General features: G+C 45.2%; 1 protein-coding gene across 1 annotated transcript in view; it reads right to left on the bottom strand.

The window, feature by feature from the left end:
* CEP170B (centrosomal protein 170B) overlaps window positions 1–26,373 on the bottom strand; it is a 55,513-nt gene extending 29,140 nt beyond the window's left edge. Inside the window, 5 exon segments of the mRNA XM_086613731.1 lie at window positions 5,661–5,799; window positions 7,097–7,155; window positions 10,012–10,090; window positions 14,189–14,278; window positions 26,269–26,373. Of these exon segments, the coding sequence (XP_086469857.1) occupies window positions 5,661–5,799; window positions 7,097–7,155; window positions 10,012–10,090; window positions 14,189–14,278; window positions 26,269–26,373 (472 nt within the window).
* Window positions 26,374–27,332: the final 959 nt, after the last annotated feature.

The raw sequence follows: 27,332 nt of genomic DNA, 5'->3' as shown, positions 1-27,332 counted from the left end.
TATAAAGAATAATGAGCCAGCTCCTGTGCCTTCTCAAATTTCCCCCTCTACCTTAAAGAGCCCTAATAGGTGCTTGGAAACTCCCAAAATTCCCACTCTGACAAAAGCTAGCACAAAGCAAAAACCCCAGGACACATCAAGGAGCACCTACAGAGAGCGCATCAGGTTGGCCAGAGCACACAGACCTGGGGCCACCAGGGTGGGAGCTGCTCTGCTGCACTCACTGCACAGCAGCAGAAGGTCTCTCCTGCCCCACAACACGGAGCTCTCGTGGCCCCACCTGCAATTCTCTTGCAGCGTGTGCAACATCTGCTCACTTCTGTGGGTTTTTTTTTCATTCCTTCCCTCTCCCAGCCTCCACAATAAACTGGAACTTCATTTTAAAGACTGCTAAAAGCACAGATGGAAAGCCAATGAGTTAGTATCTTGCTTTGGAGACAGCTTCATATTTTAAGAGCAATTAATGTTTCCACTGAGCCTTCATATTAATTTGCATTTTGAACAACATTATCAAGTGACACAAACACCCTCATTCTCGGCTACTGCTGCAAGTGGCCAGATCCTGAGCCAGAGTAAAATTTCATAATCACAGAATGGTTAGGTTGGAAGGGACCTTAAAGATCATCTAGTTCCAACCTGCCTGCCATGGGCAGGGATATACTTCACTACACCAGGTTGCCCAAAGCCTCATCCAACCTGGCCTTGAACACTCTAGGGACGGGGCATCCATGACTCCTCTGGGCAACCTGGTCCAGTGTTTCACCACCCTCATTGTAAAAAAATTTCTTCCTTATCTATCTAATCTACTCTCTTTCAGTTTAAAGCCATCGCCTCTTGTCCTGTCAAGCCATTGCCCCTTGTCCCCTATTTCCCTGGCTTCAGAAGAGCTACATGAATTTGCTGCCCTGCTCATGTCAGAAGCTTCTGTCCCTTCTAATTTGCCAGCACAACCGACCTGACACCACTCCCTGCTCCAGCTCTAACATAACAATATCGTATGAAAGGTGGGGGTGGGGGGAAGCACGATAGACGATAGGAAGGCAGCTAAACCAGATGGTTGTGACAGAAGTGGGCCAGGGAGCACCACCTATGCAGCTGTGCCAGGGGAATTTGCTCTTCACCAGCTGGGATGCATTTTGGGTAGTGACCTCAACCTGGACCTGCGGCATCCAGAGCAGGGCATGTGCCTGTGTCCTGAGACACACATATCGCCCTGAAGCCACCGCCTGTCTGTTATATTTTACCGTAAGATGGAAGCTCTTGCAAGAGCAGAGAGACTCAGGGCTTGCCCAAATAATCAGTGAAGCAAGGAACACCAATGAAAACTAACTGCTCAGTCATTTTAACGACATGAGACTTCCTCCAATTGATGGCAGCTCGTTACCACCTCTCTCCACTCCTTGCCAGGCTGCCCAGATGGTGCCAATTCATTTAGACATATTTCTTGGCTCATCAATTCAGACAGACAGCCCGAAAATCATCCTTTTAGATAACTGAATTGAGGTCAGCACAAGCCTTCAGCCTGCTAAATACTGACGTATCGGTGACGGTGTAATATAGGGAAGATCACTGACATGCACGTTCTGCTCCTGGATTTCAGTCTTTGGGGCAGTTTCTGTTCTGTTTTAGGCAGAACAAAGGAGGTCCATTTGTTTAATAAGTCTGACAAGAACGTGGCCTGTTAAATTAGTACAGAACTATTGACCACCTGAAGGACAGGCATTGCAATGAAAGAAAATGAGATGTGTCAATACAAAAGATGTATTTATGGAGAAGTGAATCACACAGAACAACACATGAGCAAAACCAAAAATGCAGTCCAGTTGACAAAAGTGAAAGGAGAAAGCCTGCGTTAATGCTGCTTTCTATGAGCAAGTGGGCAGAAAAGCCTTCATGATGGGCACGCAGCTGCCGCCGCAGAGGGGTTTGATTCCCCTTGAAGGCATCCATCCCCTGTAGTCAGGACAGAACTGGGAGCTGCACTTCGCCCAGGTCCTCACAAAGCTTCAAACTGTCACGAAAGAGACACACTCAGCAACAGCAAATTTCTTTGCTGACAGAAGCACACGCAGCTTTGAAGCTGTCTGCAGCAAGTCATAACAAAAGCATGAGAAACCCAGCTTGCTTTAAGTCAAACTGTTTTTGATTCATTATTAATAACAATAATGTCCATCTTCAGAAGATGCAGAGTAGGCTTCTTACAGCTGAGGTCTTGGAAAAAAAAAAGATGATCTAGCTATAACATTTTAAAATTAATTCCTTACATCTCTGCTTTTTAACTCCTCTCCAAAATAGAGAATTCAGACTTAGTACGAATAACCATAAAGCAATTCTCTGACTCTTTGCTGCAGTATTTATTTTGCACGCATGTGTCAAACCTAAGCCCTGGTCTTTGGTACCTGCTGTGAACATACACAGATCCCAGAGGCTTTCAAATCAGGCTGATAATCACAAATTTATTTGTATCAATTACATGGTCAAACCTTTAACATGCTGCAAGTACCACCACCCTAGCTCAGACAAAAGCAGATACACCACCGCAGCTCTCCTAAATTAAAGGCTAGGGTAGAGCTATGCGTCTAAATAGCTATTACCATGATCTCAGGGGAAAGCAGCCAAAGACCATGGAAACCACTTCAAACTAGGCACAACTCCCACTGCCTCGGTCCACACTGCCTGCTGACCTCAGCCCCGGACACCAACAAGACTTTCAAGTCTGCCACTCTGTTGAGAAGGTTCCCTAATGACACGCACGCTAAGCCGGCGAGTGAGCCTATTTCACAGATCCTGGGAGAAGCTCAAGTCCTGCTCCTGCAGCTGGTGATGCCATTTTAGCTGGACGCTGCAGGCAGCCTCCACCCCTGGAAACTCACGCCTGCAGCAGTTATTCAGAGGTTAGTCATCAGATTCACCATTACCTATTGCCATCAGCCTGTGAGGGCTTTAAAAAAATAAATAAATAAAGATCAGCCTGAGGATTAACTATGCATTGAGAACAGAAGATCACAAAGTAGCTTATCTCACCCAGTACCTCAACTCAGGTAGCAACAGACGGGGATTGCCGACAGTCTCAAAATCTGCTCAGCACAAGGCCATACCTGGCCTCTTGATCACTTAAGGCTTTAAACATGAGACCTGACAGCTGCTTTTAGCATTTCGCTGAACTGTGGCCACTTCTCTTATTCATATCCATATCCACCCACAGGGCTTGCCAAGCTCCTTGCCTCAAACATTTCACAAAGACTGATGATTTTCTGCTTACAGGCAACATACACCCAAAAGCTGCAAGTTCAACAGCACAAAGACTAAATGGCTGAGCTGTTTCCCATTCACTCTGCTGGATCTCTTTATCCTCAGCCCCTCACCTCCTCCCATTTCTAAGCAGTTCTAATTGTTCACATTGTTTTATTAAACCTCTTCCCTGAAAGCTTGCATTCCCTCTGTCTCTTTTCCACACGGGCCCTGGGAAGCGATCCTTCTAAAGGCTTTTGTCACCCCAGACCTTGCTTTAATTAGTCAATGCAAATTCCTAAATACCTACCGGCTTAGCAAAACAGCTCTTTTTCCAAAGCCTCTTTCTGATGCCACTCCGAAAGCCCACTCCCCGTACGAATACTACATTCTTCTTTCCACTAATCATTTTAAATTGCTGCCACTCCTCCGAGCAACCAAGGAGAAACTGTGCATGTGTGCAGCTGAAGACAAGGTGAATTAGTCACATCACAGATGAAAAAGGGACCCGCTGATCATTCTGCTCACATGACAGAGATGCTTCTTGGGGAGTGAGGCGCCGATTTAAAGGCTTCTGTCCAATCCAGCAAAATACTTCCAACAAGAAGTCCTGAATTCCTCCATCTTTCAGTGGCATTAGCAGCACTTCACAGATTTTTTTTTCGCATCTGTCCATCAGTACCATTGCACGTGACACACGTCAGCACTGGCCCACACTAAGTTCTCACAGCCCCTTCTGCCTTAGACCTACGGTCTGTGCCCACTGACGATGACAGAAACGCAACGCAGGTCTGTGAACCGCACGCTAGAGAGATGGGTCACCCTGCTGAAGAGTCACGTCCTGATTTTGAAGGTGTTCCAAACATCCATCGCTTACGCTATGTAGGTTAAAACCAACCAGTGTGTGCTTTGGAAGGTGGCAATAAAAATGAGAATGTTTGTGCAACCAGGCAGCAAACACAAACTGGTTCCAATTACCAGCAAACTGGACCAGTTACTGTTAAGGCTTTTCAAGAACTCCATGCCCCTTGAAAGTCAGCTGGAGAGCTTTCCCTGCAGTGAGGTTCACCTCTTCTCACCCTCCACGATGTCGTGGTTAATCACCACCAACTTCATCCCTTTAACCGCATGTCTGTGAGGCAACATCGCAAAGGCCACATCCATGGGGGAGGGCAACACACAGACACAGCTAAAGGAACACAAAGAAAGGTTTAAGGAGTGGAAAATGGGAGTGAGGCAAAGGGTGTGGGCAAAGGGTGTGTGTGTGTGTGTGCTTCCACGCAGTTGGAGGCAACAACGAGACCAAGGAGAAAAATTATGCTGGTTTAGTACTGTGTCAGCTTAGAGGGATTTTCATAAAGACAATACCTAGGAGATTAAGGTCAGCCAACTCACTCCAATTCGTTATCAGGAACCCTTAATGGATTTACCCAAAGTCGTATACATTTCTAGAAAGCTGCTGTATCTAAGTCACCTCACCTAAGGTGCTGTCTCACTCTTACTTCATCCTCTTCCCTCCATTCACTTCCCTGCTCCTTCCTCCAACAGACCCAGTGGGCAGTCTCTCTGCTAACCCTAACACTTTCCACTCACTCTGCCATCCTGCTGCCACCTCTGGCAGTCATCTGTCACTGGGATACTTTAAAACCATATTGTTCCTCCCATTCACCATCAAGCTCTACAAGGCCACCAACAGATACCTAAGCAGAACAGGGGAGACACCTGCCAGGGCAGTACGTACAGGAGGTAGGAAGTTGGGTGAGATGGGTGAGACAAGACTGCTGGGACGTGTCGACCCACCATGATGGGGAACAGGGAGGAAGCAAGTTTGACAAAGGGTCTTTAAAGGAAGGCAGGGGTGGGTAAAGAAATGGAGAACAGAGGAACTTTTCAAATAGAAAAGGTTTGCAGCTAGGGAACAGCGAACCTGAAGCAAAAGTCTCCCAGTTCAGCAGTTTCAATCCCACACATTGGCGCATTAGGAAATACAGCCAGTTAAGACCATACATACAGGGCTTTCTTGAAAGAAATGGCTCGTTGCTTCTTTGCCTGCCTGCACCACGCCACAGCAGCCATACATTTTCTGCTCTGAGTCATCGACTCTGTTCAAACACCAGCTCACAATTAGGAAATTAAAAATAGACCAGACAGGTGCCAAAGAACTTACCAAACCTGCTTGGCCCACAGGTTCTCCAGCACACACACAGCGACAAGGCATGCGTGAGTCATCATGCCAACTGAGGTTTTTTTGAAGGCTGAATCTCCAAAAACTGAGAGTCTGGAATACTCAAGAGGTTTAGAAAGATGACCCTTGTAGAACTGCTTCTAGATGCAACCCACGACACGACACCATACTTGATTGTGACCCAGCACAGGGCTCAAGCTGCACTTTGTTCTGAATCTTGATTAACTGGATCCTGAGCAAGTACCTGTAATTGCTTTCCTCTCTCCTTTCTCCAGCTTTGCCTGTGGGGACTCAGTGTAGACTCCGTGCTCCATGGGCTGCTCCGCCTTCTTCATTGCTGTGCCTTTGTAATTCATCTGAAGTTGGCTGGTGTACTTCTCATGCTGCAGAGACACAAGCAACAGTTGCAGAGTGTCCCTGCGATTGTGTGCCAGCTTATGGAAAAGATAAACCACCCTTCCCCGCAAAGGCAAACACTGTGGCTATGTTCTGTAATAAAAGGGACACCTGAGTAAAGGTTGGAGACCGCAGAAATGCCAGCTCTCAAATACCCTACTTGGAAGACATTGCCAATTCTAGTCCATGAGGTCACTGTGACTTAGCTCTGCAAAACAGCTCATTAGGAAACCCTTCAGAGAGTAAACTAAGAATCAGAACTTAGCCCATTTTCCATTCAGGATTCAAATCCTGAAATCCCTTTGTTCTTAAGCAACGTTATAAATTCTTTCAGGGCACTCATTTGCATTATCTCTCTTTTTCAGCAAAGGCAATTAAAATACATTTTAATTCTTTCCCTCCAAACCTCTCACCAGCTAGGAAAGTGATTCTGCCTTAGAACAGGCTCCACATTAACACAGTAAATGAGCTATTTAAAACTGGGTTTATCACAAGTAAATTAATAAAAAGGTGTACCCATCCAGATTTCTCCCAAGTAAGTTCAATGAATTATTCGCCCAATTCTAGCTGTTAGATTTCCAACCCTCTCCAAGTCCTAAACATGGAACCAGGGCTAAGATGACAATATCTGCTAGCCAAGAGGTGATGCTTGGCACTGATGGCCCAATCCCTCATCTAAACATGACAGCTTTCCTGCCTAGAGGGGGTTGCTTTTCTGCCTTAGATGAGAGGATGCTTTAATATTTCGTACCTACTACTGAAATTTTTGTTTAAAAAAACATCCACTCATAAGAGGACTGCTCAGTAAGCAAAATGGGGAGCTTGAAGGCAAAAAAAAGATGATATACAGGAATAAATCAGGCAACTTTAGCCTGCTGGAGGAAGCATGATGGAGCTGGCCTAAGTCACCATGCTCATAGAAAGGCATCTGTGCTCCACTTCTGGGAGGGAACAAGTTCTGCTGTGCTTCACCCACAAGCTAATTTGCTGACTGTTCTTTAATACACTACTGCTTTAGTAACCTTTTTTGTTGGCAGTCATGAAATCATAAATAACTTCATCTACATGTTAGCACAGGGATAAGAGAGATCAGAGCCAAGATAACCGGGAAACATATCTCTCCTCAAAGGAAGGTTTTGTTAAGTCCCAATCCAAGGAGAGCCTCATGTTGTGGAATGTTTCACTGTCAAGAGTATTTTAATATTTCAGGCTTCTTGACCATTACTAGAGCACTTAAAAGAAAAAATTAAAAAAAAAGAGGCACCTGCATCCAGACATGCTTACCTTTAATGCTTCTTCTGGGACTTTGTGTTGAATTTGCTCCAGGACATACATGTTTGAATGTACGGAACTCATTAAGGAAATTGCAGAGGAAGTGGATGGACTGAGAAGCGTAGCATTTAGTCACAGATGAAAACAAGATCATAAAACAAGAGAAGCTTGTAATACACAGCCTGCACTGCATCCCACCATGGTCTTTGTCATGCATGTTCTGCAACAGAGCACGGAATCACATCTGCTGGCCAGACCTGGGTAGCACAGAAGGGAAGCAGGGCAGCAGAAGCTTGGGCTAGTGCTAACAGCTCTGTGCAGGACTCGGAGCAATCAGAGCCCTGACTCAACTCACACTTCACTCCTCTCCACAGCTGGTAGCACCAGGCAGACCACTTCTCCCGTGGTATCCTGGCCAAGATGGGCCAGTCTTGGATGCTTTGGACAAGGGAACAGAAGAGTTCAGCTCCCTGCAGGGATGCCTGGGACTACGGTGTTCTCCTGTCCTGACAAGGCCTTTCAGCCACTGCAGTTTCCTGGATGAAAAGTAAATCAGGTCATGAGCTGCCGTGACCTCTTAGGAAGGGAGGAGTTCAACATGGCTGAGCCTAAGCAATAATCCTCAGCAACACTGTGGAAAAAAAAAAAAAAGCATCTGGCAATGTCAACATGAACAACCCAATCAGCACAGCACGGAGGAAAGGGGAGGAAAAGGAAAGATGGAAAATGTTAGACTAAAAATAAACCAAGTGATACTGGCATAGCAGGGAAACTGCGCAGTCTGTAAGTGAAACTGTAAATGGAAGAGACAAACACCCTCATGTACAGTGCACAGCTGACTCGAAGACCTCAGGAGATGCTGCCATCCACATGGAGCTGAACGTGGTGTGCACAGAAAGCACTGCTAGAGAGTGGCACTGAAGCAGCAAAGGAGAGGAAGAGATTGTAACTGCATCAGCAACTATGCTGGAGTAAAAAGACGACTCTCAAACCTACATTCTTCACAGTTCTCCTGTTGAGGGCAGTAAATTCTACAATTCATAAATGCAATCGTTCATTTTGCATGAATATCCATTTAAGGGCTGCAGGACTAAACACTTCAACTCAGGCTTAGTGCTCTGAATTGCTTTCTATAAAAAGTTTAAACCTGTATCACAGCCATTAAAACCTATCCACACTCCAGGCACTGGCTTATGCCTTCGCTAGGCTGGAGTTCACAGCAAATCTTCTAAAAGTTTCCTCAACACCTAGAGACCAGAAGAGACATGACCAGCTACATGAAAAAAACACTTGGAGAACTGCAAACTCAAGAAGAGCTAGAACTGAGGTTACCTATGGGACTGTAACAGGCTTCATCACGTGTGCACTGAGTTGCCACCTTTAATGACATGATCCCAGATGACAGTGCTCCTTTATCAGGCAGCACTCAGTAGGGGGCTACTCTGTATTTCCCCCTCCCCATGTATGTCTGAACCCTCACCAACTGCACCTTGTTCAAATACTGATTTTTTTTTTTTTTTTTTTTTAAGATTCAGCAACCACCTCTCTTTAAAAAAAAAAAAACCACTGTGAAGAAAGGATTTATTTCTAAAACGGCAAGAGGCAGAGTGAGACTTAAGACCAAAAGTATGATCTTACACAAGGTCTAGAAAACCCTCTTCTCCAGCAGATCCAGGATTACACATGCACCAGTTTAAGCATCCCTGTTGCAAGAGTGAGTGCTCCTGCACAGTCGCTGCCTAAAGCCAAGGTTCCCAGAACCCTGGAAGACCAGGGAGGCTCAGCCTCCTCTTGCTGCTTCAGCTCTCTGGGCTCCTGCAAGGTTTGGAGTATTTCAAGGGCTACAGCATGGTCAAGCACAAACTGATTATTATGAGGACAACAAAAGGCACAAGAGGCCTTGGGGTCTAGGATGTACAAGAGTTTTCCAGCCAAACACTTCCTTCCCCTGCAATGGTAAAACTTAGTCTCTGCCTCTATTCTCAGAAACGTCTGGACTGTTTTAACTGAAATTTCCCCACAAAAGAAAAAAGAAGCTTAGAGAAGATGTTTGCTACTTCTAAATTCAGCCTGAGTGGGTAAAGTTTGGCAGACAGAAGCAACTGAAAAAAAGTAAAAAAAAAGCATGAAAAAGCATCAATAAGAGCCTTACTTACCACTGTTGCTCTGTAGGCTCAGAAAGGCATTCCAATATCTATTCTTATAGCCAGTCATACATATCACATCAGGACAAAAAGAAAGAGATGAAGGCAAAGGTGTTTTAGCAGACACTAGCAGCATTTGTGACTCTGTAAACAAAGCAGTAACTGCAGCCTAGCCTCCCTTGATAGAGGTGAAATTTGCTATTGCTAAAGAGAGATTTACTCTTGCATTTTGTGGCAGGAGCAATTTGCACAAGCAAACTTCAGTCGATACAGACTCAGGGGCCTGACCACAAGCCCCAAAGCTAAACGTGTAGGGATGAAGACCTGCAAATTGTCTGAAGGCAAGCATCTGGGTGAGATGATTAACAAAAACACACAAGTTGGATGAAAAAAAAATAGGAGGATGTCAGTTCAAACAAAAGCATATGAAATATGTTTGCTCCGGAGCTGATACCAGCTACAGTTGCCACCCAAATAAAAAGAAAAAACCCAACTCTTCCTTAGAAAAAGTCTGAAAAGTCATCTCCACAGTCGCTACCTCCACAGTCACTACTGCCAGTGCAGGGCCTGGTTCAAAGACCATCGAAAGCAGCAGGCATCATAATTAATACACCCCAAATCAGGTCCACGGTGGAGAATCAAAAGCTTATGAGCCATCCAAAGGCTCTAGGAGGCACAACAACACCCTTAGCCACAATTCGCACTGTTAACTCTCCATGAGGCAAACAGCACAAAACCCCATCAAAGACTGCATCCCACTCCCTCTTCAGACGAGAAGGATATCATAGCCGAAGCGAATGACATCATTCAGTTTTAGGGTGATGTACTTCTGGTCAGGAATCCTCACATCATTGATGAACGTCTGCGGGAAAGAAGCACAAGAATGTTTTTGACTGAGGGTATGTCGTGGGTTAGGTTGTAAACCACCCCTCACACACGGCTGGTCACTCCCCTCCCCACCCCCAGGAATGAGGGAGAGAATTAAAGAAGAAACGTGAAACCCGTGGGTTGAGATAACAATGATTTAATACAGATGATTTAATACAGTGTATGTGCTCACCACCCCCTCGTATGCGAAGCCCGGCTCGTCCCGAAGCTGCAATCCCGGACGAACGTGAGGCCCCAAAATAGAGAGGGCAGAGAGAGAGAGAGAGAGAGAGAGAGAGAAGGAAGGAAAAGCAACAGAGCGAAAGCGCAGCAAGCGCAAAAGCCAAAGCGCAAAAGAGCCAAAGCGCAAAAGCCCTTCTTCCCGGCTGCCCCTCACTTTTATACTGGGCATGACGCTGCATGATATGGAATACTAATTGGCCAGTTTGGCCCTCAATCTTAAGTTCCACCACAAATGACAAGGGGAATCGTGTCCCCCTTGTCCCAGCTATGCTCCCCCCTTATCCCGTCGTGTTTCTGTACTCCGCACACTGAAAAGTCCTTGGAGTTTCACTTCCAACCACAAACATCAGCTTGCTATCAACATTCTTCTCAAAGTGAGCCTCTGAGTAAAACCAAAACACGGAGCTCTTCTGGCTGTTAAAAAAACCAACTCTGTCCCAGCTAAAACTAGGACAGGGTATCAAGGTGACACATCTCAGATGGATGGGGGTCCTGGAGGGCACCCATGCCCATCTGCCAAAGGCAATGCACACATGTGGGGTGCACTAGCACAAAGTCAGCCAGGAGAGGAGCTAAGCTCCCTTGAAAAATCGACACCACCAAGCAGCTCCCATGGGCAAGTTAGAGTACCCCAATTCTGCTTCAAAGCAAGGTGCTCTGAAGGGATCTCTAAGGAGATTTATTTTTCCACCAACTGCTAATGAAATTTTAGTCCCCAACTCAAACACGCAAATGAGGTGCCTGAAGTTAGGAACTTCAGATGTTCTCAGTTCTCCTCCACCTTCACAACCAGCAAGTGCAGCAAATGGTGCAACTCATACTCTAATTCCTGATCTGGGAATCAGCTTTCCACTGGATGTCAAACAAGACTGGTGCCAGCCCCAAGGCCTGATAATTTAACAAGCAAAGACTATCACAGAGGAAGGGGGAAATGAACAAGCACAGGAAAACAAGCACTTGCAGTGGCATCACCATGACGCCTGAGGCTACATTGTCCAAGACACCATATATCAGCACAACAGGACCCTCACGCAAAAGATTCGTGTACTCGTTTTTCTTACGCTCCAGGCAATTACTTGAGGCCCAAAGAAACTAAGTCATCCTTATAAAGGTGCAAGAAATGTACTTCACAGCTGTGAACAAACATCACAGATGTCTCCAATGACTGCTTTCTGAGGAGACTCCCCAAGGAACGATCTTGCAGAACAAGGAGAAACAAATCATGGACACCTTTCACAAATAAACCCATGTACTTTTTTAATAACCTGGGCCAGAAACTCTCAGAGTGCTTTCTCTCTCTCTCTTGCTCTCTATTTCGAGCCTCCCGTTCATGGGATTGCAGTATCGGGATTTATCTGTTTTAGGATTGCAGCTTTGGGAAGAGACGGACCTCGGTCAAGCGGTGGTGAGCAATTACACCGTACATCACTCATTTGTATACATTTATCCTTGTACATATCCGTACATATACGTATTGGTAGCGGTAGTAGTAAATTGTTCTTATCTCAACCCATGGGTCTTTTCTTTTTCTTCTTTGATTCTGTCCCTCATCCCTGGGGGTGGGGGAGGGTGAGTGAGCGACTGTGTAGGGTTTGGTTGGCAGAGCGGCCTAACCCACAACAGTCAAATAAAAATAAATTGGGAATCAGTTGAAGAAGCACCAGTGTGCTGATAGGGACTGGGCACTTAACTGCACCTGGGGCAGTCACAGACACCACGAGTTACCCTATCTTGCAAGGTTTTGCAAGGAACTGCAAGGTTCACCCAGCTTTACAGACGAGGAAACCACTGCTGGGTCTTTGTAGCCTGAATACAAATGCAGCTACGCTCTGATGAATCAAAGTTATGCTATAAAATGAATTTACATGCTTTCACCACTGAGGCACAGTCTTTCCTTCTGCCTTCTCACTTCGGCCAAGCCAAGCATGCATGATAAGACCAAGCGTTAACCACAGGGGAAAAATAAATGCTAGAGTAGGAAGCTAGAACTTCAGCAGACAACAGCCCTCAGCTTCCTGGCAATTTACAGAAGAGCCGAGGAACAAGCCTATAATTTCAGAATAAAACCAGTGAAGCTGGTTAAAAGGCATGGAATTCCTATTTGCATGACTTTTTAATATTTAAAAATCCCACAACAGTCAGATCTGCAACAGGAATAATTACTTGCTGAATTTTCTACAAAACGAAGGTCTGCAAGAAGACTCATTTTGATGTTGTCACCTATTCATCCATGGTTACTTCAAGTAAATAACCAAGGAAACTGCTTATTGCAGATAGAAACGCTACCTTCAAAATCAAAAGACCCCTTAACAGAGACTGCAGAATCAGCTGACACTGTAATAAAAACAATACAAACAATTTTGACAATTAATATGAACCAGACTATTCAGGCAGTGCTGACAAGCCATAAAGTAAATACAAAATAAAAGCAAATTCTGAAAATGGAACTAAAATAAAGGTCCTCAAAAGCGATTTCTTTAGTGATTTAGGGGACAAAACAAGTTTTTATGAAAATTTTCAAATATGGACCTATGTTTCTTTCATGCAAAATAAATTCAGTTTGGCCACAACAGTCTTCTCCAATAGAAGCGTGTTCGACCGGCTGCAGAGGACAGGCACTGCTACAACTCCTTTTACTCCACCGTCCCTCTAAGCACAAGTCTATCATTAAAATGTTATAAATCCATATGCTTTAGCATGTGAAGATAGAAGGGAGTTAGTGGTTCAAGCCTTCCCTCTCTTGCAAGCAGAATCTTCAGCTGCTATTTTGTCACCATGAGTTCAACACCACAGGTTTTGAATCAGGGATCCAGCTAGAGCCCAGACCAGTTACTGGAAATATTCCCATTTCAGCAGGGCTCTGTGCCTTCAACTATTAGGCTGAGAAGGATTAACAGTCATTCTTGCTGTTTTCAGATGCCAGAAGAGGCAGAACAGTTGAGGTCCGCTTTAGCCATTGTTTTTGTACAAGTTTCTGGGTTCATCTTGCGGTTTTGTGGTTGTGATGGTGGAGGGCTTCTGTTCTAAGTCCCAAACAATGACTGCAGTAAAACCCCTACTGGGAAAACAATTATGTGAATCTAGCTTAGACCTGCTCCAGCAGAGGGAATAGCTCTGCTGGTATGAAGAAACAGCCAAAAAAGAGGCATGCCATGACATTAGGACAGTTTTAACTACGATACTGCATTTAAAATTCACAGAATCCAGGTGGGCAGACAAAGCCCTCACCAAGCTGCCTAACCACCACTGTGTCAATCAGGACCAGAGCAACGGTTTAAGATTCAGGCAGGCTCAGCTCCCTGTTCTGGGCTCACATTATCCCTTGGTCTTCACACAAGCCAGGCTCAAGGCAGGCAAAGAGCAATTTTTATCATAAAAAAAGAGGTGGTTTTAAATAGTTTCTCCCCAAAGTAATTAAATGTCTCATCATCCCATAAATCACTGCATGCACTGACAAGTGAATTGCCAAAAGGTCACCCTGCTCATGCTGAACAGCTGCTCCAGAATCTTCACCAGTTTAACGTTAACATCCTCAAAACAAGGCTGGAATTTACTTTCTCCTCTTTTGCAAGAGGTTCTATGATTTTATGAGTCCTGAAGCATTTTGCAAGGACACCAGAAGAAAGGGAAAACGAAATACAACATTCACGGAAGCTTTCCTTTTCTAAGATGAGATGCTACATGACTTCCATCTCAGGCCTTGCAAATAATTATATATGTTTAGCTTAACTCACACCAACAGCTGCAGTGACCAAAAGGGTCTCTCAGTAGAATTAAGTGAGCGCACAAGCGCTTGCAGACTCAGCACGCCGCGCGTCTGCCTCCATTGGCCGGGAGGTTTGCTACTTACGCCGTTTAAGCTCCCGAGATCCTTCACCCAGTGCTCATCCTTCTCCTTGTCATAGTTGATTACAGCGTGCTGCTTATCGACACTGCGGGACTGGGAATGAAAGCACAACGAATGGAGACCGGTCAGGCATGAGAGATGCTGTTAATCAAAGCAACATTTAGACATTTAACTAACTTGATATGGGGTAGGGGGAGAGAGAGAGGCAAAAAGCAGACAGGATTAAATATTATTTACTACTATAAATAATCAAAGGATAAACAGTAAACGCTTCCATGGTTGTTTAAACAGCTCACTGAAGACAATACATTATTTGCACAGAGAGAGGAGGGGGGAAATCACTGAAGACTGTCGAGACTGCACCATAATTTCAATAATATCAATACACACTGAAAACAAAACCAGTCAACTGAATGCCTGGGGACAGGATCTCAGCCAGTGTGAAGTATTTATTGAAGCTTTATTTTCCACCAGCTGAAGCCAGTGGCCTCATCACTAGGGACATTCCTATTTGGGATGATTTCTTCCTATTTTCAAAGAGAAAAAATAATTTCTCAAGTTACAACCAAAATTATTCATAACAATGTATACTGTTCCCAGGATTATGTCCCGGAGTTGATTGAAATTCTAGGAAGTTTTCCAAGTTGAAGGGAGGCCAGTAAATTTGGGATGAGAAAGAAAGCAACTCTAAAAAAATACAAATTTAAAGCTGGATTTGAAAAACACTGAACTAGACAGTGATTTGGTGCCACTGGTTTTGCCACAATGCACAAGTACCAAATACACCTTATCTTCAAATAGAGTATGACACTTCAGCAGGAATAGTGTCAGACTTCTGAGGAAGAAGTGTTAGAACAAAATCTGTGAATAATTTTGAAATACGGCATGTTACAGCTGTAAATACACCAGACTGTCTGTATTTAGAGCTACTGCCTCTCATAATTTGAATTCTTGCTGCAGTTGACCTCAACTGGTCACTGGAACTGGTCACTCCATCAGTATGTACACATGACACTGAGACCCTCCCTGGTATCTCAGGCCAGGGTGGGTAGCGTGTGCTACTAGAGCAGGGAGACAAGCCAGGCTCTAAGTCAGCTAATCCTCCCCTTCCTGGGCATCAACCAACAAGTTCTTGGTGAAAAGTCCCTCCCTTTCCAAGTTTAAACACGCTGGTTTACACAGTCCTGCTCTCAGCAAGTCACTGTCTACTTCCTTGCACGCACGCAGAGGCAAAGATTGTTTCAGGGGAATTCCTTGGTGAAAATGCAGAGTTTTTCTGGACAACTGCAACCATTGCAGGAATTTCTTCTGCCCCTGCCAATGTCAAGCACCACTGTAATATCCCAACAGCTGGCCAAATGGCAGCTTCTCCCCCTGCAAAGGATATGTCAGCCGAGGAGACCTGTCCTCCAGAATAACCCTGAAGTACCAATATAAAGCAAGAACATACTTGGCCAGAAGACCTGCTCTCCAACCTTGTGATGTCCCTCACATCATTCACAACATGCCACCACAAGCAGAGGCAGTGAGGAGAGGTGGCAGGTGACTCCAAGCCTCCAGTTGCCTCACTAATCAGTTATCCGCACGCTGCCGAATTTACTAAGTGTCAGCTCACGAGTCCCAGTTGAAAAACAAGGCAACACTCGATGCTTTGCTGCCCAGACAGCAATCGCTCCCCAAAGAAACCAACCAACAACTGGTGGGGCAGGCAGCAGTGACAAAGTGGTCAGGGGCACCCCACTCACATCTCCTGCTATGCTGAGACCTAAACGCAGGACGCAACGCACAGCAACGCCCTCCCAGGCAGGGCATACACAAACCTCTCATCCCCATGCCATCCCCACACTTGGCATCTGATCCCACCTCAAACTGCAGGTCCTACTCATTTGCAATGTGAAGCTGCTGCTTCTTTCTGTTACTATTCACGTTAGATGCAACCTCTCGGCAAAAATTGCAATTGTCCAAGCAGCTGTGGCAAGTCATGTGCAGCGTTAACGTAAGGATGGTCCAGGGATGCTGCACAGGACCTCCACCTCAACACCTGGGAACGTCTCCAGCTACAGCCTCACGTATCACTGCATCTGATGCTACATGAGCTGGGGTTGTACCTGACCTGCTACACGGTCCTCAGACCCTTTGGGAACATGCAAGAAGAGTCTCTTTCCACCACTCTGCCCACTCAGGTCCATTCCCACAACCATCGAGCAGTGTGGGCATTGCCCCGGACTGGGGCTCTTACAGGGGCTCACGGCAGCTTATTCACAAGCAGAGGGGGAAGACGACTCAGCACATGGCATGGAGAGAATTAATCCCCTTTTCCCATCCACAGGCAGTTATATAACTACATTTCACCCTGCTAGACTCCAAGATGACTGCACACAGGGGTCCTGCCTGCACAGCACAGATGCAGACGCCAACATCTTCCCTGGTCCCTGCTACCCAAAAATCATGGACATCACTGTTCCCAAGCGTTGCTTTAGCTTTTTACAGCATGTCACAGGACACTCATTTAAAGGCAGAATTTAAAGGCAGAACAACCCCTCTTAGCCCTCTTCCAAGGGAAGACAGACTTCTACTCCAAAGGCTAAGCCAGACAAAAAATTGAGGTAGATTTTATCTGGTACTAAGTCACAGGTCATTTAAAAAGGTTTATTTCTGGGAACCAGCTGTCTCCCAGAAAAGTCAATTTGCCCTGGATCTGAACCCTGATGTAAGTCAGCACAGCCTTTGGGCTGCTGTGTTTTAAAACAGCTGACTACAGCCACTCAGGGGTCTCAAACTAGACAAGGGTCATCACAGGGGAGCAGAGATGTATTCCTGCAGCATGATATTCCCCCTACATAAAAGCAGGAAGAGAAAGGAATCAATTCGTGCCAAAACTTCCCATCTTCCAAGGAAGTTTCAACTGTGTTCAAGACAGAGTCAAATGGTATGCAAAATTTGACCTGTAGGCATAGAATCATAGAATGGTTTGGGTTGGATGGGACTTGAAAGATCATCTAGTTCCAACTCCCCTGCCATGGGCTAGTCCTGAAACTACCTCTCAGCATCTCTTTAAAGAACACATCAGGAACACAGCAAACTGTTACACAGATCACACTTCTCTGACATTTTATGCTTTTGTGGAGAAGAGGGGAATTCTGTTAGTTTTATTTATGTTAAACCAGCAAACATCACAGCAACTGACAGCAGGAGTTCCTAAGGGCCCATCTCCAAGGAAACTCAACTTAAAACAACTAAAATCACACCTTATTTATTTTGATGCAGACTTGCCAAAGGTCACTCTTGCTTGAGAAGTGAGGTGTGGTTTATTTCAACATCAGTCAATTTAACATAAACTGCTCTTGCGTGCAGTGACAGCAGCAATCCAGCGGCTGATCACACTTTTGTTCTCAGAGAGGAGCAGACTGCCTCAATCCCACTTCCAAAGAAAAGACTGGAAACAGCCAAGAGCTCGAGAACAGTCCTGCTGAAGTCACTCCAGCCCAGCAGGCTAGTGGTTTCTTATGCATGACCCACTGAATCACAGAAATTGATTTAAGAAGTCTGAGTCAACAACACCACATTACAGAGTAGCCCATGGGTGCAGAGCTGCCAATGGTCTGCAACTCCACTGGAAAGATTTTAGGCAACCTGTAAATTGGAAAGCTGCAATTAACTTGTCTGACTCACAGATACAGGAGGACTCCCTAGCTTAAACGCACCCCTTGCACCAAATACCGAGCCTTGCTTACGATCAATCATAATCTCTACAACAAAAGGCAAGACTGATCCATCTGTCAGGAGGGGATACAGGGATCCAAGCAGAAAAAAAAATGTAAATTCCCAATAAAATGTGGAAAAAAAAAAAATGAAGTGTCTATATCCAGATGTCAAAAGCAGAAAAAAACTGGTACACCCTCGCAGTTGATCTGTTCCACTGAAAAGCACTTGCAAGGGGTAAGCAGCACTCCTCAGCTATGGCAAGGATCACCGAGATTCTGCTTGGACCCAAACAGCAAAACCAGAGCTGAAGCACCTTGGATGAGGTCAAGAAGGGGAAAAGAAGGCAGAGAAGGGAGGTCTCCTCCTAAGCATTAGTGATCTGCAGGTAAGAATAAGACTACACTCAGAGAGGCTGGGAATGAAGGAAGAACGCAGTGTTCTCACCATGTCCCGACACCCGACTGTTATTGAGTGAAAACAACTCTCAGGAAAACACAATGTGTGCTTTTCTGATTAACAACATTTACACTTCTCTGAAGGGAAAACATGGACTCTCATTTGTTACTACTCTAAACTCATCCAGGGATTGCATTTCCAGACATTTAAATCACTTCCTATTATAAGGCTGTCCTGCCTCTCCATCATATTACCTACAATGCATCATGTTTTAAATACCTAGTAGAAAAACCACACATGCAGCATATATCTGAAGACAGAGGCATTTTATAGCTCCTTTTTCTTCCAAGACCATATTAAGCAGATAGTCCAAATCACAGATGGGAACAGCACCCGAGTCTGCCAGTGCACCAACATCTGCATCGTCAGTCTCCAATCGGACACGCAGCCAGACAGCTCGCTGGTGATTCTCAAAACTGCATGCATCAAACCAGCAAAAGCCCCTGCTTAGCACGGGGAGCAGCAAAAACAGCTTCAGAAGCAGGGAGGAGTCTCTGTGGAAGTACACACGACACTAGCTACGTGTGCTGCAGATACCCTACAGCTTTGTGTCTGGCGAAGGGTTTGATACACAGAACAGGGCACTCGGGATGAAACCACAATCTGCAGAGATGCCAAGCAAAACCCACAAGGAAACAAGACCTGCTTAGGAAGGCAGGAAGAGAAACACAGCCAGCCAGCCTGCATTTCCCCACAGGGCCGGGGAGCAGACGCAGTTCAGCTGTCTATGTAGATACAGATGCTGCTTCTTCCCCAGGAGAATTACCATGGGCAAAAACCTACTGCTCGGGGTTGTGATTTGGACCTCAGCCCTGCCAGTGCCGCGAGGCATCGTGGTATCGGAGATGAAAATAAACAAATGAGAACAGTTTCCCTGTTCCTCACTGCAGTCTGTTGTGCATGTCTGGCACAAGATAACTGCAGCATTCTGGTGGCAGCACACAATAAACATTTGCTCAAATACTTTCCATGGTGAACAGGTTACATTTCTGCCAGTACTGTGCTCTGCACAAGTGTCCCAGTAAGGAAATACAAACCTCTCCCAGTGTCCCACTTTAGAAGGGAGATAGGCAAGGCCAACTTTAAAAAAAAAAAAAAAAAAAAATCCCTTGCCTTCTGGCCTGAAATAGAATATTTAGTCTTCAAAAGTAAACCCCAGACAAAAATTAATGACAGATATGAACACTGGTCTCTCTGTTTCACCACGATGCATTTCACTGAGTTGTGTACACAGGCCACTTGGGTACTTTTCCAGAATGTTAGTGAATGCTCCATCCTGCCCCAGGCTAGTTACAACTAAGACATCCCAACAAGAGGCAGCCTGACTGCTCCCATGGGCACATGCTGCCAGTTCCTAAATGACCCTGCCTAAGCAGACAAATGTTTCTTCAGCAAGTGTGGCCACCTCATCCTGGGGCTGGACTCACTTTGCAGCTCTCAAGCCGCAGAGGCTCCTGCCTTCAGCTTTGCTGCAGCCAAGATGATGGGCTTAGGGATCTGTGGCAGGACCAGGGCCTGAGCATTCATGCAAAAACAAGGCACTGAACAAAAGAGAGAAATCCCCCAGGAAAATGAAACTGTAATCCCCACAGCTTGGCAAAGGGATTTGGAGCCTGGCAGAGTTACCATAACAACTCAACCTGTTATTTTGGAGTAGAATGGGTTTTTGCTTGCTGGTTCCCCTTTCCGAAAGTGGAACACCGGTTCAGGTGACCCAGGGTCAGATCCCTGATCGCAGGCAGACAACATGCTGCCCACAGATGCACTGGCTTTCCCTTCGTTTTACACAGCCACCCAGGAGACACGGAAAAGCATCATCTTAGGTGGGACAGGAGCCTGAGTTTCTATAGCGCAGCCAAGTTGCGAGCTAATGCCTGGATCAGGATCTCAGACATGGAAATGGTCCCCTTTTTCCCTGCCCGCTCCAGAGAGGAACAAACTCTCCCTCCGCAGGCCAGGCTTCCAGCCAGCTGCATGCAGCCCTCTCACCCCTAATAACCACCTCCAGCGCTACCATCACCTCGCTCCCTACCCTCCCTCCAGCAATGAACTCCCCTCCCAGGTTTGCTGATCCTGCCATGCCTCCAGCCTCCTCAACCCACGTTTCACGAGACATCATAACCCTCATATCAACTGCAGAAAACAATGTGAAAACAGAAAACAACGAAAGAGAGAAGAGCCAAAAAAACAACTCTAGTCCTGGAAATACGAAACGCCCATCGTTTCTCTCACAGTTGCTGCCCAGGCACCTGGAAACGCTGTCAAAAAGCACAGCCTTCCCAAGGCTAGATCCTCTCCTTTCTGCCTGTAAGACACCTACTTTCCTTGTGACACCTAATGATTGACTCTCAGGATCACTGCAGTTCCCAACGCCCAGGGACTAACTTAGGTGCCAGTTTACACCCTCTGGATAACTGAAGCACGAGCAGGACACCACCCTGTCCCAACTACAGCTTCCCACTCCAGCCCCATGCTTCCACAAGGAAAAAGGTCAGGACACAAAAGACATCAGAGATTCCCCATGGCTTCTACTGGGAGCTCCCAAAGCAGGAAATACCTGAGTGATGGATTCACTGCAGTGAATCCACCTAGAAGTACCAGGAAAAAGATAATCTACCAAGTTCACACCATCTGCTTCCTCCCAGCATAATGCTGTAGACAAACTACACCGCACCTATTGGCACTGTTTATGTATACACTTACTAAACTACACGGGAGGAGGCATCGTATTATCAATTACAGCCTGGGGAAGGCAGGATACACGAGGTCAATGAAACCTTAATTTGACCAGATGTTACACGCACGCAGAGTTCCACCATCGCACTGTATTATTTGCGGAGTGCGCCATGCACCCTGTGTACCAAAGGCAGAACAGACCCTGTGGGGAGAAAATATCCAGTAATGACACAATAACAGATTGCATCTTCATGCCTATGTACACAGGGGCAGAAGCAGGATTACACAGACAATCTTCACACTGGCATGTCGTAACTGCTCTGCAGTTACAAACGCTCGAATTAGCAGCCATAAGAATGCTCCTTCGGTGCCTAGAACACTTGTAATTCCCTAGCTTTTTACCAAAGCAAGCTAAAAAGAGGGAAATGCCTATTCAAACACTATCAAGTAACCATTTATCTGATTCACCAGAAGAACAAACTTGTATGTTCAGCTCACAAGCCCCCAGCACTTGGACTAACTGATACCATAAGCAGCAGGCGATGTCCCATATGGAGCACTGACAGATGCTTGGCTAGTAGCTTTCACAGCTATCTGCTGACACCAGAATAAAAGCAAGCCTTGGGCCCATCTCAGGCCTAAGGGAGACACTGCTCAGCAGGCACATCCAGCAGTGCCCCCTTTCCGCACACTGAACAACTTCTGCCCGATGTGCATCACCTTCCACTTTTCCAAGTCCTGCTGTTCCTCTTCTCACTCTGCACAAATGACAAGTGACTCCTTGTTATGCCACCCTGCTCAGCCAAATTTTAATCTCCTGGTGAGGCTTTGCAGAGTAGAAATCCAACAATTAAATGCAAAGATCTGGCCTCTGGCTTCCTGAAACACGGGTCAAGAGGTTGAGCAAGTACTCTGGAAGTATCATTATGCTCTTGGCTTGTCCTTGCACTTTCCTCGACAGCTGCTTTGACCACTGTCTGAGTCAGGATACTGAGCCAGATGCACCTTGATCTAATCTAGCGCAGTTGCTCTTCACATCTAAATCCCAGCCTTGTGCATCCCTGCACCTAGTTCCTCTTTGCCCAACCTGCAACAGTTCTGTGCTCCAATCTGTCCCCTCACCCACCTCAGCGCCAGATGAAAAACGACTTAAGACAATAGTATCAAACAAGTCCCTGCTGACCACAAACAAACTCTAATTTTTTTTCAAAGGTTTGGAACTTGGTCAAACACATTTAGATTATTGACTGGGGGGAAATCACCTCTGACCTAGGCATTCACTCTTAAAAAGCATCACCCCCCAGCTCTACAACGGCAGAACTTCAAAGAACAGCTTGAACATACTTTTAAATAGTTTACATGAAGAAAACGGCATTTTTCTCAGAGTTGTTCACAGTGAAGACCAAACAAGGGATCTGATCATGTCCAGAACACAGTGCCTAAAACAGACACCTGGAAAATAAACTCTCATCCAAAACAGTTAAAGTTTAGCAGAGTTATAAGCAATTGAAAACAGTGTCACGCTGTCTTAAAACAAACGCAGGAGAAAGGTAGAAAGCAGAATGCACCATGCCATCCACACCTCCTCCTGCTGTACCTCACACATGTGTACAACCTAACCCAGCGTAGGACAACAGCATGCCTAAAACATTGCTCTAAAGAGAGGGAAATACTCAAGGGAGCACTGGTTAAACATTTTGCTTTCCCAATTTTTCCAATAAACATCTCTCTCTCAAACAAAACAGGGAAATCATGACTCTGCTTTCCCTTCTGTTAAATGTTTACATTTAGCAAAAATGCAAAAGAAGCTTTGTTTAGGGACAGAGAGGAAGATTTTAATAGTCGAGTGAAAATTACAAGTTTGCAAAATGTTTGTCCTCTGAGTAAATACCAATCACATTAAGCAAATGATCAAAGCTGATAAAAATGGCAACTATATTTCCCAAGAAAAAAGCTGGGGGGGGAGGGGAGAGATAATTACTTTTTTCAAGATGGTCCACAAACTCTTTATTTTTAGCTAAAAAAAAAAAGTAAACGTTTTCATAGGATGACTTCCTACCACCACCAAGCTTCACAAAAAAAAAAACACGCTAGTGCAAGTTAGTGAACGTTTAGATTTCCACATCCTGCTGTTTGCTGATTGTTACCTTAAGTGAGCCAGTGAGACTGCTGAATAAATCAAGCCCTGTTTTTCAGAAAAAGGGCAGAACCAAGCCCTTGACTCTGCGTAACAACACTGTGCATGCCAAGCTACACTACATGGCATTTTCTTCCATGCATTAACATTCAAACCCAACGTAAATCTCATTCACTTGTATTAGAAGCTCTACTGATGAGCAAAAACATTTAAGATATTTCTAATCCTCTTAATAGGTATAGAAGATTTCAAGGTAGATTATGTTTCCCCACTATCAAACCTACTTAATTTTAAGCTTAAAGACTCTGGTTTTCTTCACCTCTTTGTTAACCAGAAAGCAAATCTAGTACCTGTATGAAGTAAGTAAGCACAGGCGAAACTAAAGCTTGATTGTTTGGTGACAAAGCCACCATTTTGCTGTTTAGGGATTTGATACCTTGAGACAACATGTTCTAAGAAAATATCAAAAGACAAGACCCTTCTAAAACAGTAAAATGAGAAAGGCGAGATGGCAAGATCTCCAGGACAAGGGTTATCTCTGTGTCAGATGTTTGCACGCCGTCTCATACGTGCAGTTTCAACAGGGAATCACAAACTGTATCACATGGAAATCACTAAGCAGTAACGGTTTTAGAGACGAGAAAACACCAACCAGGTCATCCAGTCCATTCCCCAGACACTGCAGTCTGCTCCCAGTTGTGCGCTGTTAGGGATTAAATGCCAGTATCTTGAAATACATAGGCGAATTAACCGTGCAGTGAATCACACAGCTTCAGGGTCAGTACCACAGAAATACTACAGGTGCCAACACTGTCACAAGAGCTCTGTCCATCTGCTCTGATAACCGCCCTGCTTCTTAAGCTTTCCCCAAGATAAACGATAGTGCCAGCCTGCACAACGATTTTGTGACACGGACAGTCACAGTAGGAAAAAGTCTATTTTTAGATCTCATCCTCCATCTGCTCACACACAACTTCGCTTGGATATCAAGTCTCTGTTCACAGTCTCTCTTCTGCACTGAGTCTTACTACAATCGTTTCATTTGGAGTCCAAGGTAGCTCTGGAAAACATCTTTACAAGCAAATTGCTAGGAAAATAATGTGCTGTGCTGTTCAAAATAAGACCTTACATGTGATCCTAGAAAAAGCCTTATTACTGGAGATAGTAAATTAATGTGTTTATAAAGGGTCACATGTAACTCACCCCCTGAACATAAGCAGCTGGCTTTTACAGACAATCCAAAGCCTTCATTCTGGTGAAATAACAAAAAACTCCTTTAATACCACCACCACCACCACCTATGATCCCCCAAATATACGCGCTTTACTCTATCAGATACTGCTGGCTCCTCTAGGAACCTCAATTCATTCACCTTGTAGAAAAAAGCATGGCAAATGTAGAGCATCACAAGGTTGCTAGTCCACACGCAACACTGACAAGCCAGCTCAGACTTGCAGAGAAGCACAAAATACTCCATGTGGTATGGAGTGGCTCACAATCCACACTGTCCAGTTAACCCCATAAATAGCCAGAGAAACAAGCAATGCATTTTAAGCATGACTGATATTTGTGGACTTTTATTTTAGGGTGCACAACTTGAGACATGTGATTCTCAGAGTGGTAAACTCTAACAGGAAATAAAACCTCAAACACCTTCAAAAGGTACTAAGATGGGCACCCTAAAACTCAGGCCGTTTTTGGAAACCAAGGCCACTGTGTATGTTTTCTCCCTTCAGAGAGAATATGGCCATCAGGTTTCTGAGCAGTTAAATGCAGACTTACAGAAAATATCAGGACACTTTTAATGTCTCACCTTTACATGCCTCTCCAGTCAGACACACAGAAACATGAAATAAAAGATAGTGTGATTCACGGGAAAACCCAAGCAAACGATCTGCTGTCAGAACAGGAGCATGCTTCAGCCTCTACCACTGCAGCACAGCCATGCCATTCACTGCCAGCTAGCAGAGCAGTACAAACACTGCAAGCCCTCCTTTTGTGGACACTAACATTTTATTACAGCTAGACAACACCTTGCCTTCCAAGTACATCTCGGAGAAGAACTTCTACTCTCCTAAACAGACCTCCCGCTAACATATCATACAAAATTCCTGCAGTAACTACAAATACAGCCTGCTTGGTAGATCATCAGTAAAGCATTTAGGACATACCTGCGACCAGGCTAGCAGTGGAAATTGGGAGTCTCTGTTGTGCCGGAAGCTTCCTAATTGTGCCATCAACAGGCACATTTGCCACCTCTGTAAAGGGGCAAAGGGGGAGCTGGCAAGTGCAATCTACCATTTTTTTTGGCATTTCAGTCCTTATGGCATGGGTCTAGCAGAAACACTAATTTAATTCTGAGCTTCTGCAAATTCCTGAGCTGAACTGCTCCTGTCAAAAGCTCTTTGTGAGATTCCAGCTCCGTTTGTTTAGAGTGACATCCATTACATTACGCTGTCAAACATCAGACCACAGTCAACACTTCAGACACGTTGGATTAGGTTCAGCAGGGACACATGCTGGTATGGGAAGCACTAACAGAAGCTGCAAGTTAGTCCAAGTAACACAATTGCTTTGGGAAGAGGTCACCACCTTACTCATCCCACGAAATCAGCCAGTTTCTCTGCTAAACATCAGTATTTCCTACCATAATTAAAAAACCCCTAAGTGAGAGATACTGACAACTTAATCATATTTAAAGGAAAAAACAGGCAAACGAAAAACCTTATCCCTGTCCAAATCACACATACTAGCGAACAGTGCACGTATCAAATGCTACAAAGAACAGTAGCATAATCACAGATCAGGACAGAATGGTATGTATTTGCCTACTACTTCTAGTAGCATCAAGATAGTTTATCTATTTGACTAATCTCCCAACACTACAGCTCCTATCCATCTGATGACATAGCAATTTCAAAGAAACCTCATTTGCACTTTCACGAACATATGAAATCTTCATGGGAACTGCAGACTCAACATAAAAAAGGAAGTTCCTTTAAAAGATGTCATTTGGAAAAGGTATGCAACACGTCTACAGATTCTCAGCGTTACATTCACATCTACTGCATCTTCAGAAGAAATAACAAAAAAAAAAAAAGCCACTTACCTGGAGCATCAGTTCACAGTCATCTCTGCCAACAAATATCATCTCCCGAGGGAGCCGATGGCGAATGCCAGTGCTGCTCACCAAGAACCACGAAGTCACGCTCATTTTGGCGCTTGGCATTTAATCCTTATACATCCTGAACACAAAAAAACATGATGCACAGTGAGCTATTAATGAAGTGTGGAAGTACACCAGTTCATAGCTGCAGTTCCCAAATTTCCCTGTACTAGGGCACACAGCGCTGCCTCTTGGACTTCGTGTTCACGTATTCAATTTCTCGTGGCAACAAGCAGTTGTGAAGCGTGTGCCAGGCTCTGCTGCCCATGTGCCATGAGTAGGAGCTCTGCAGCCCTGGAAATATTCCCATAGCAAAGTAAGATGAAGAGTCTCAAGAAACGATTGTTTTTTAAAAAAAAATGAAGCATGCAGCTGAACCCAACCAATGAAACGATGAAATATGGAGGGGAAGAGGGTATCTTTTCCAGAACATTTCCTCATTGCTAGCACCGCGCACAAATCACAGCCTGAGCTTCCCCTCATCAGTCCAGAAAGATCTGGACCACCACATCAGTAAGGTGACATAACCTGGCTCCTCTAACCTTTCACAGTACGCTCCCAGGAGCAGTTCCACCGGTGCTGGGAGAACAGCCTCCCTATTGCTCATCCTCCTTCCACAATGATATAAACTGTGAGCCCACAAACCCTTCCTTCCTTCCTTCCTTCCTTCCTTCCTCCCTCCCTCCCTCACTGCATGAGCTGGTCCGAAAACCAAACCACGCTGCTACCCCAGGACAGGAAACACAGGCTGCAATTCCCACCGGAGGGCTCTGGTGTACACCGCTCCTCTTTCCTCCGCAACAGGCAGAAGAGGAGGCAGCTGTAACCTGCGAGGGCAGCAGCAACGTGCAGCACTTATCTGGAAGTCTCCCAGCCACACCTGTTTGTTGTCGCTGCTACAGCCCTGTTCCTGCGGCCTCTCCTCCCTTCTCCCATAATATCTCGTTTTCCTCTCCCTGGTTGAAGGAAAATAGAAGTGGCACACAACAGGCTCTCGCCTTCCCCTC

Source organism: Tauraco erythrolophus, chromosome 6, assembly GCF_009769465.1.
Source record: "Tauraco erythrolophus isolate bTauEry1 chromosome 6, bTauEry1.pri, whole genome shotgun sequence".
Taxonomy (NCBI): Eukaryota; Metazoa; Chordata; class Aves; order Musophagiformes; family Musophagidae; genus Tauraco; species Tauraco erythrolophus.
This window is presented reverse-complemented; position numbering and strand designations above follow the sequence as displayed.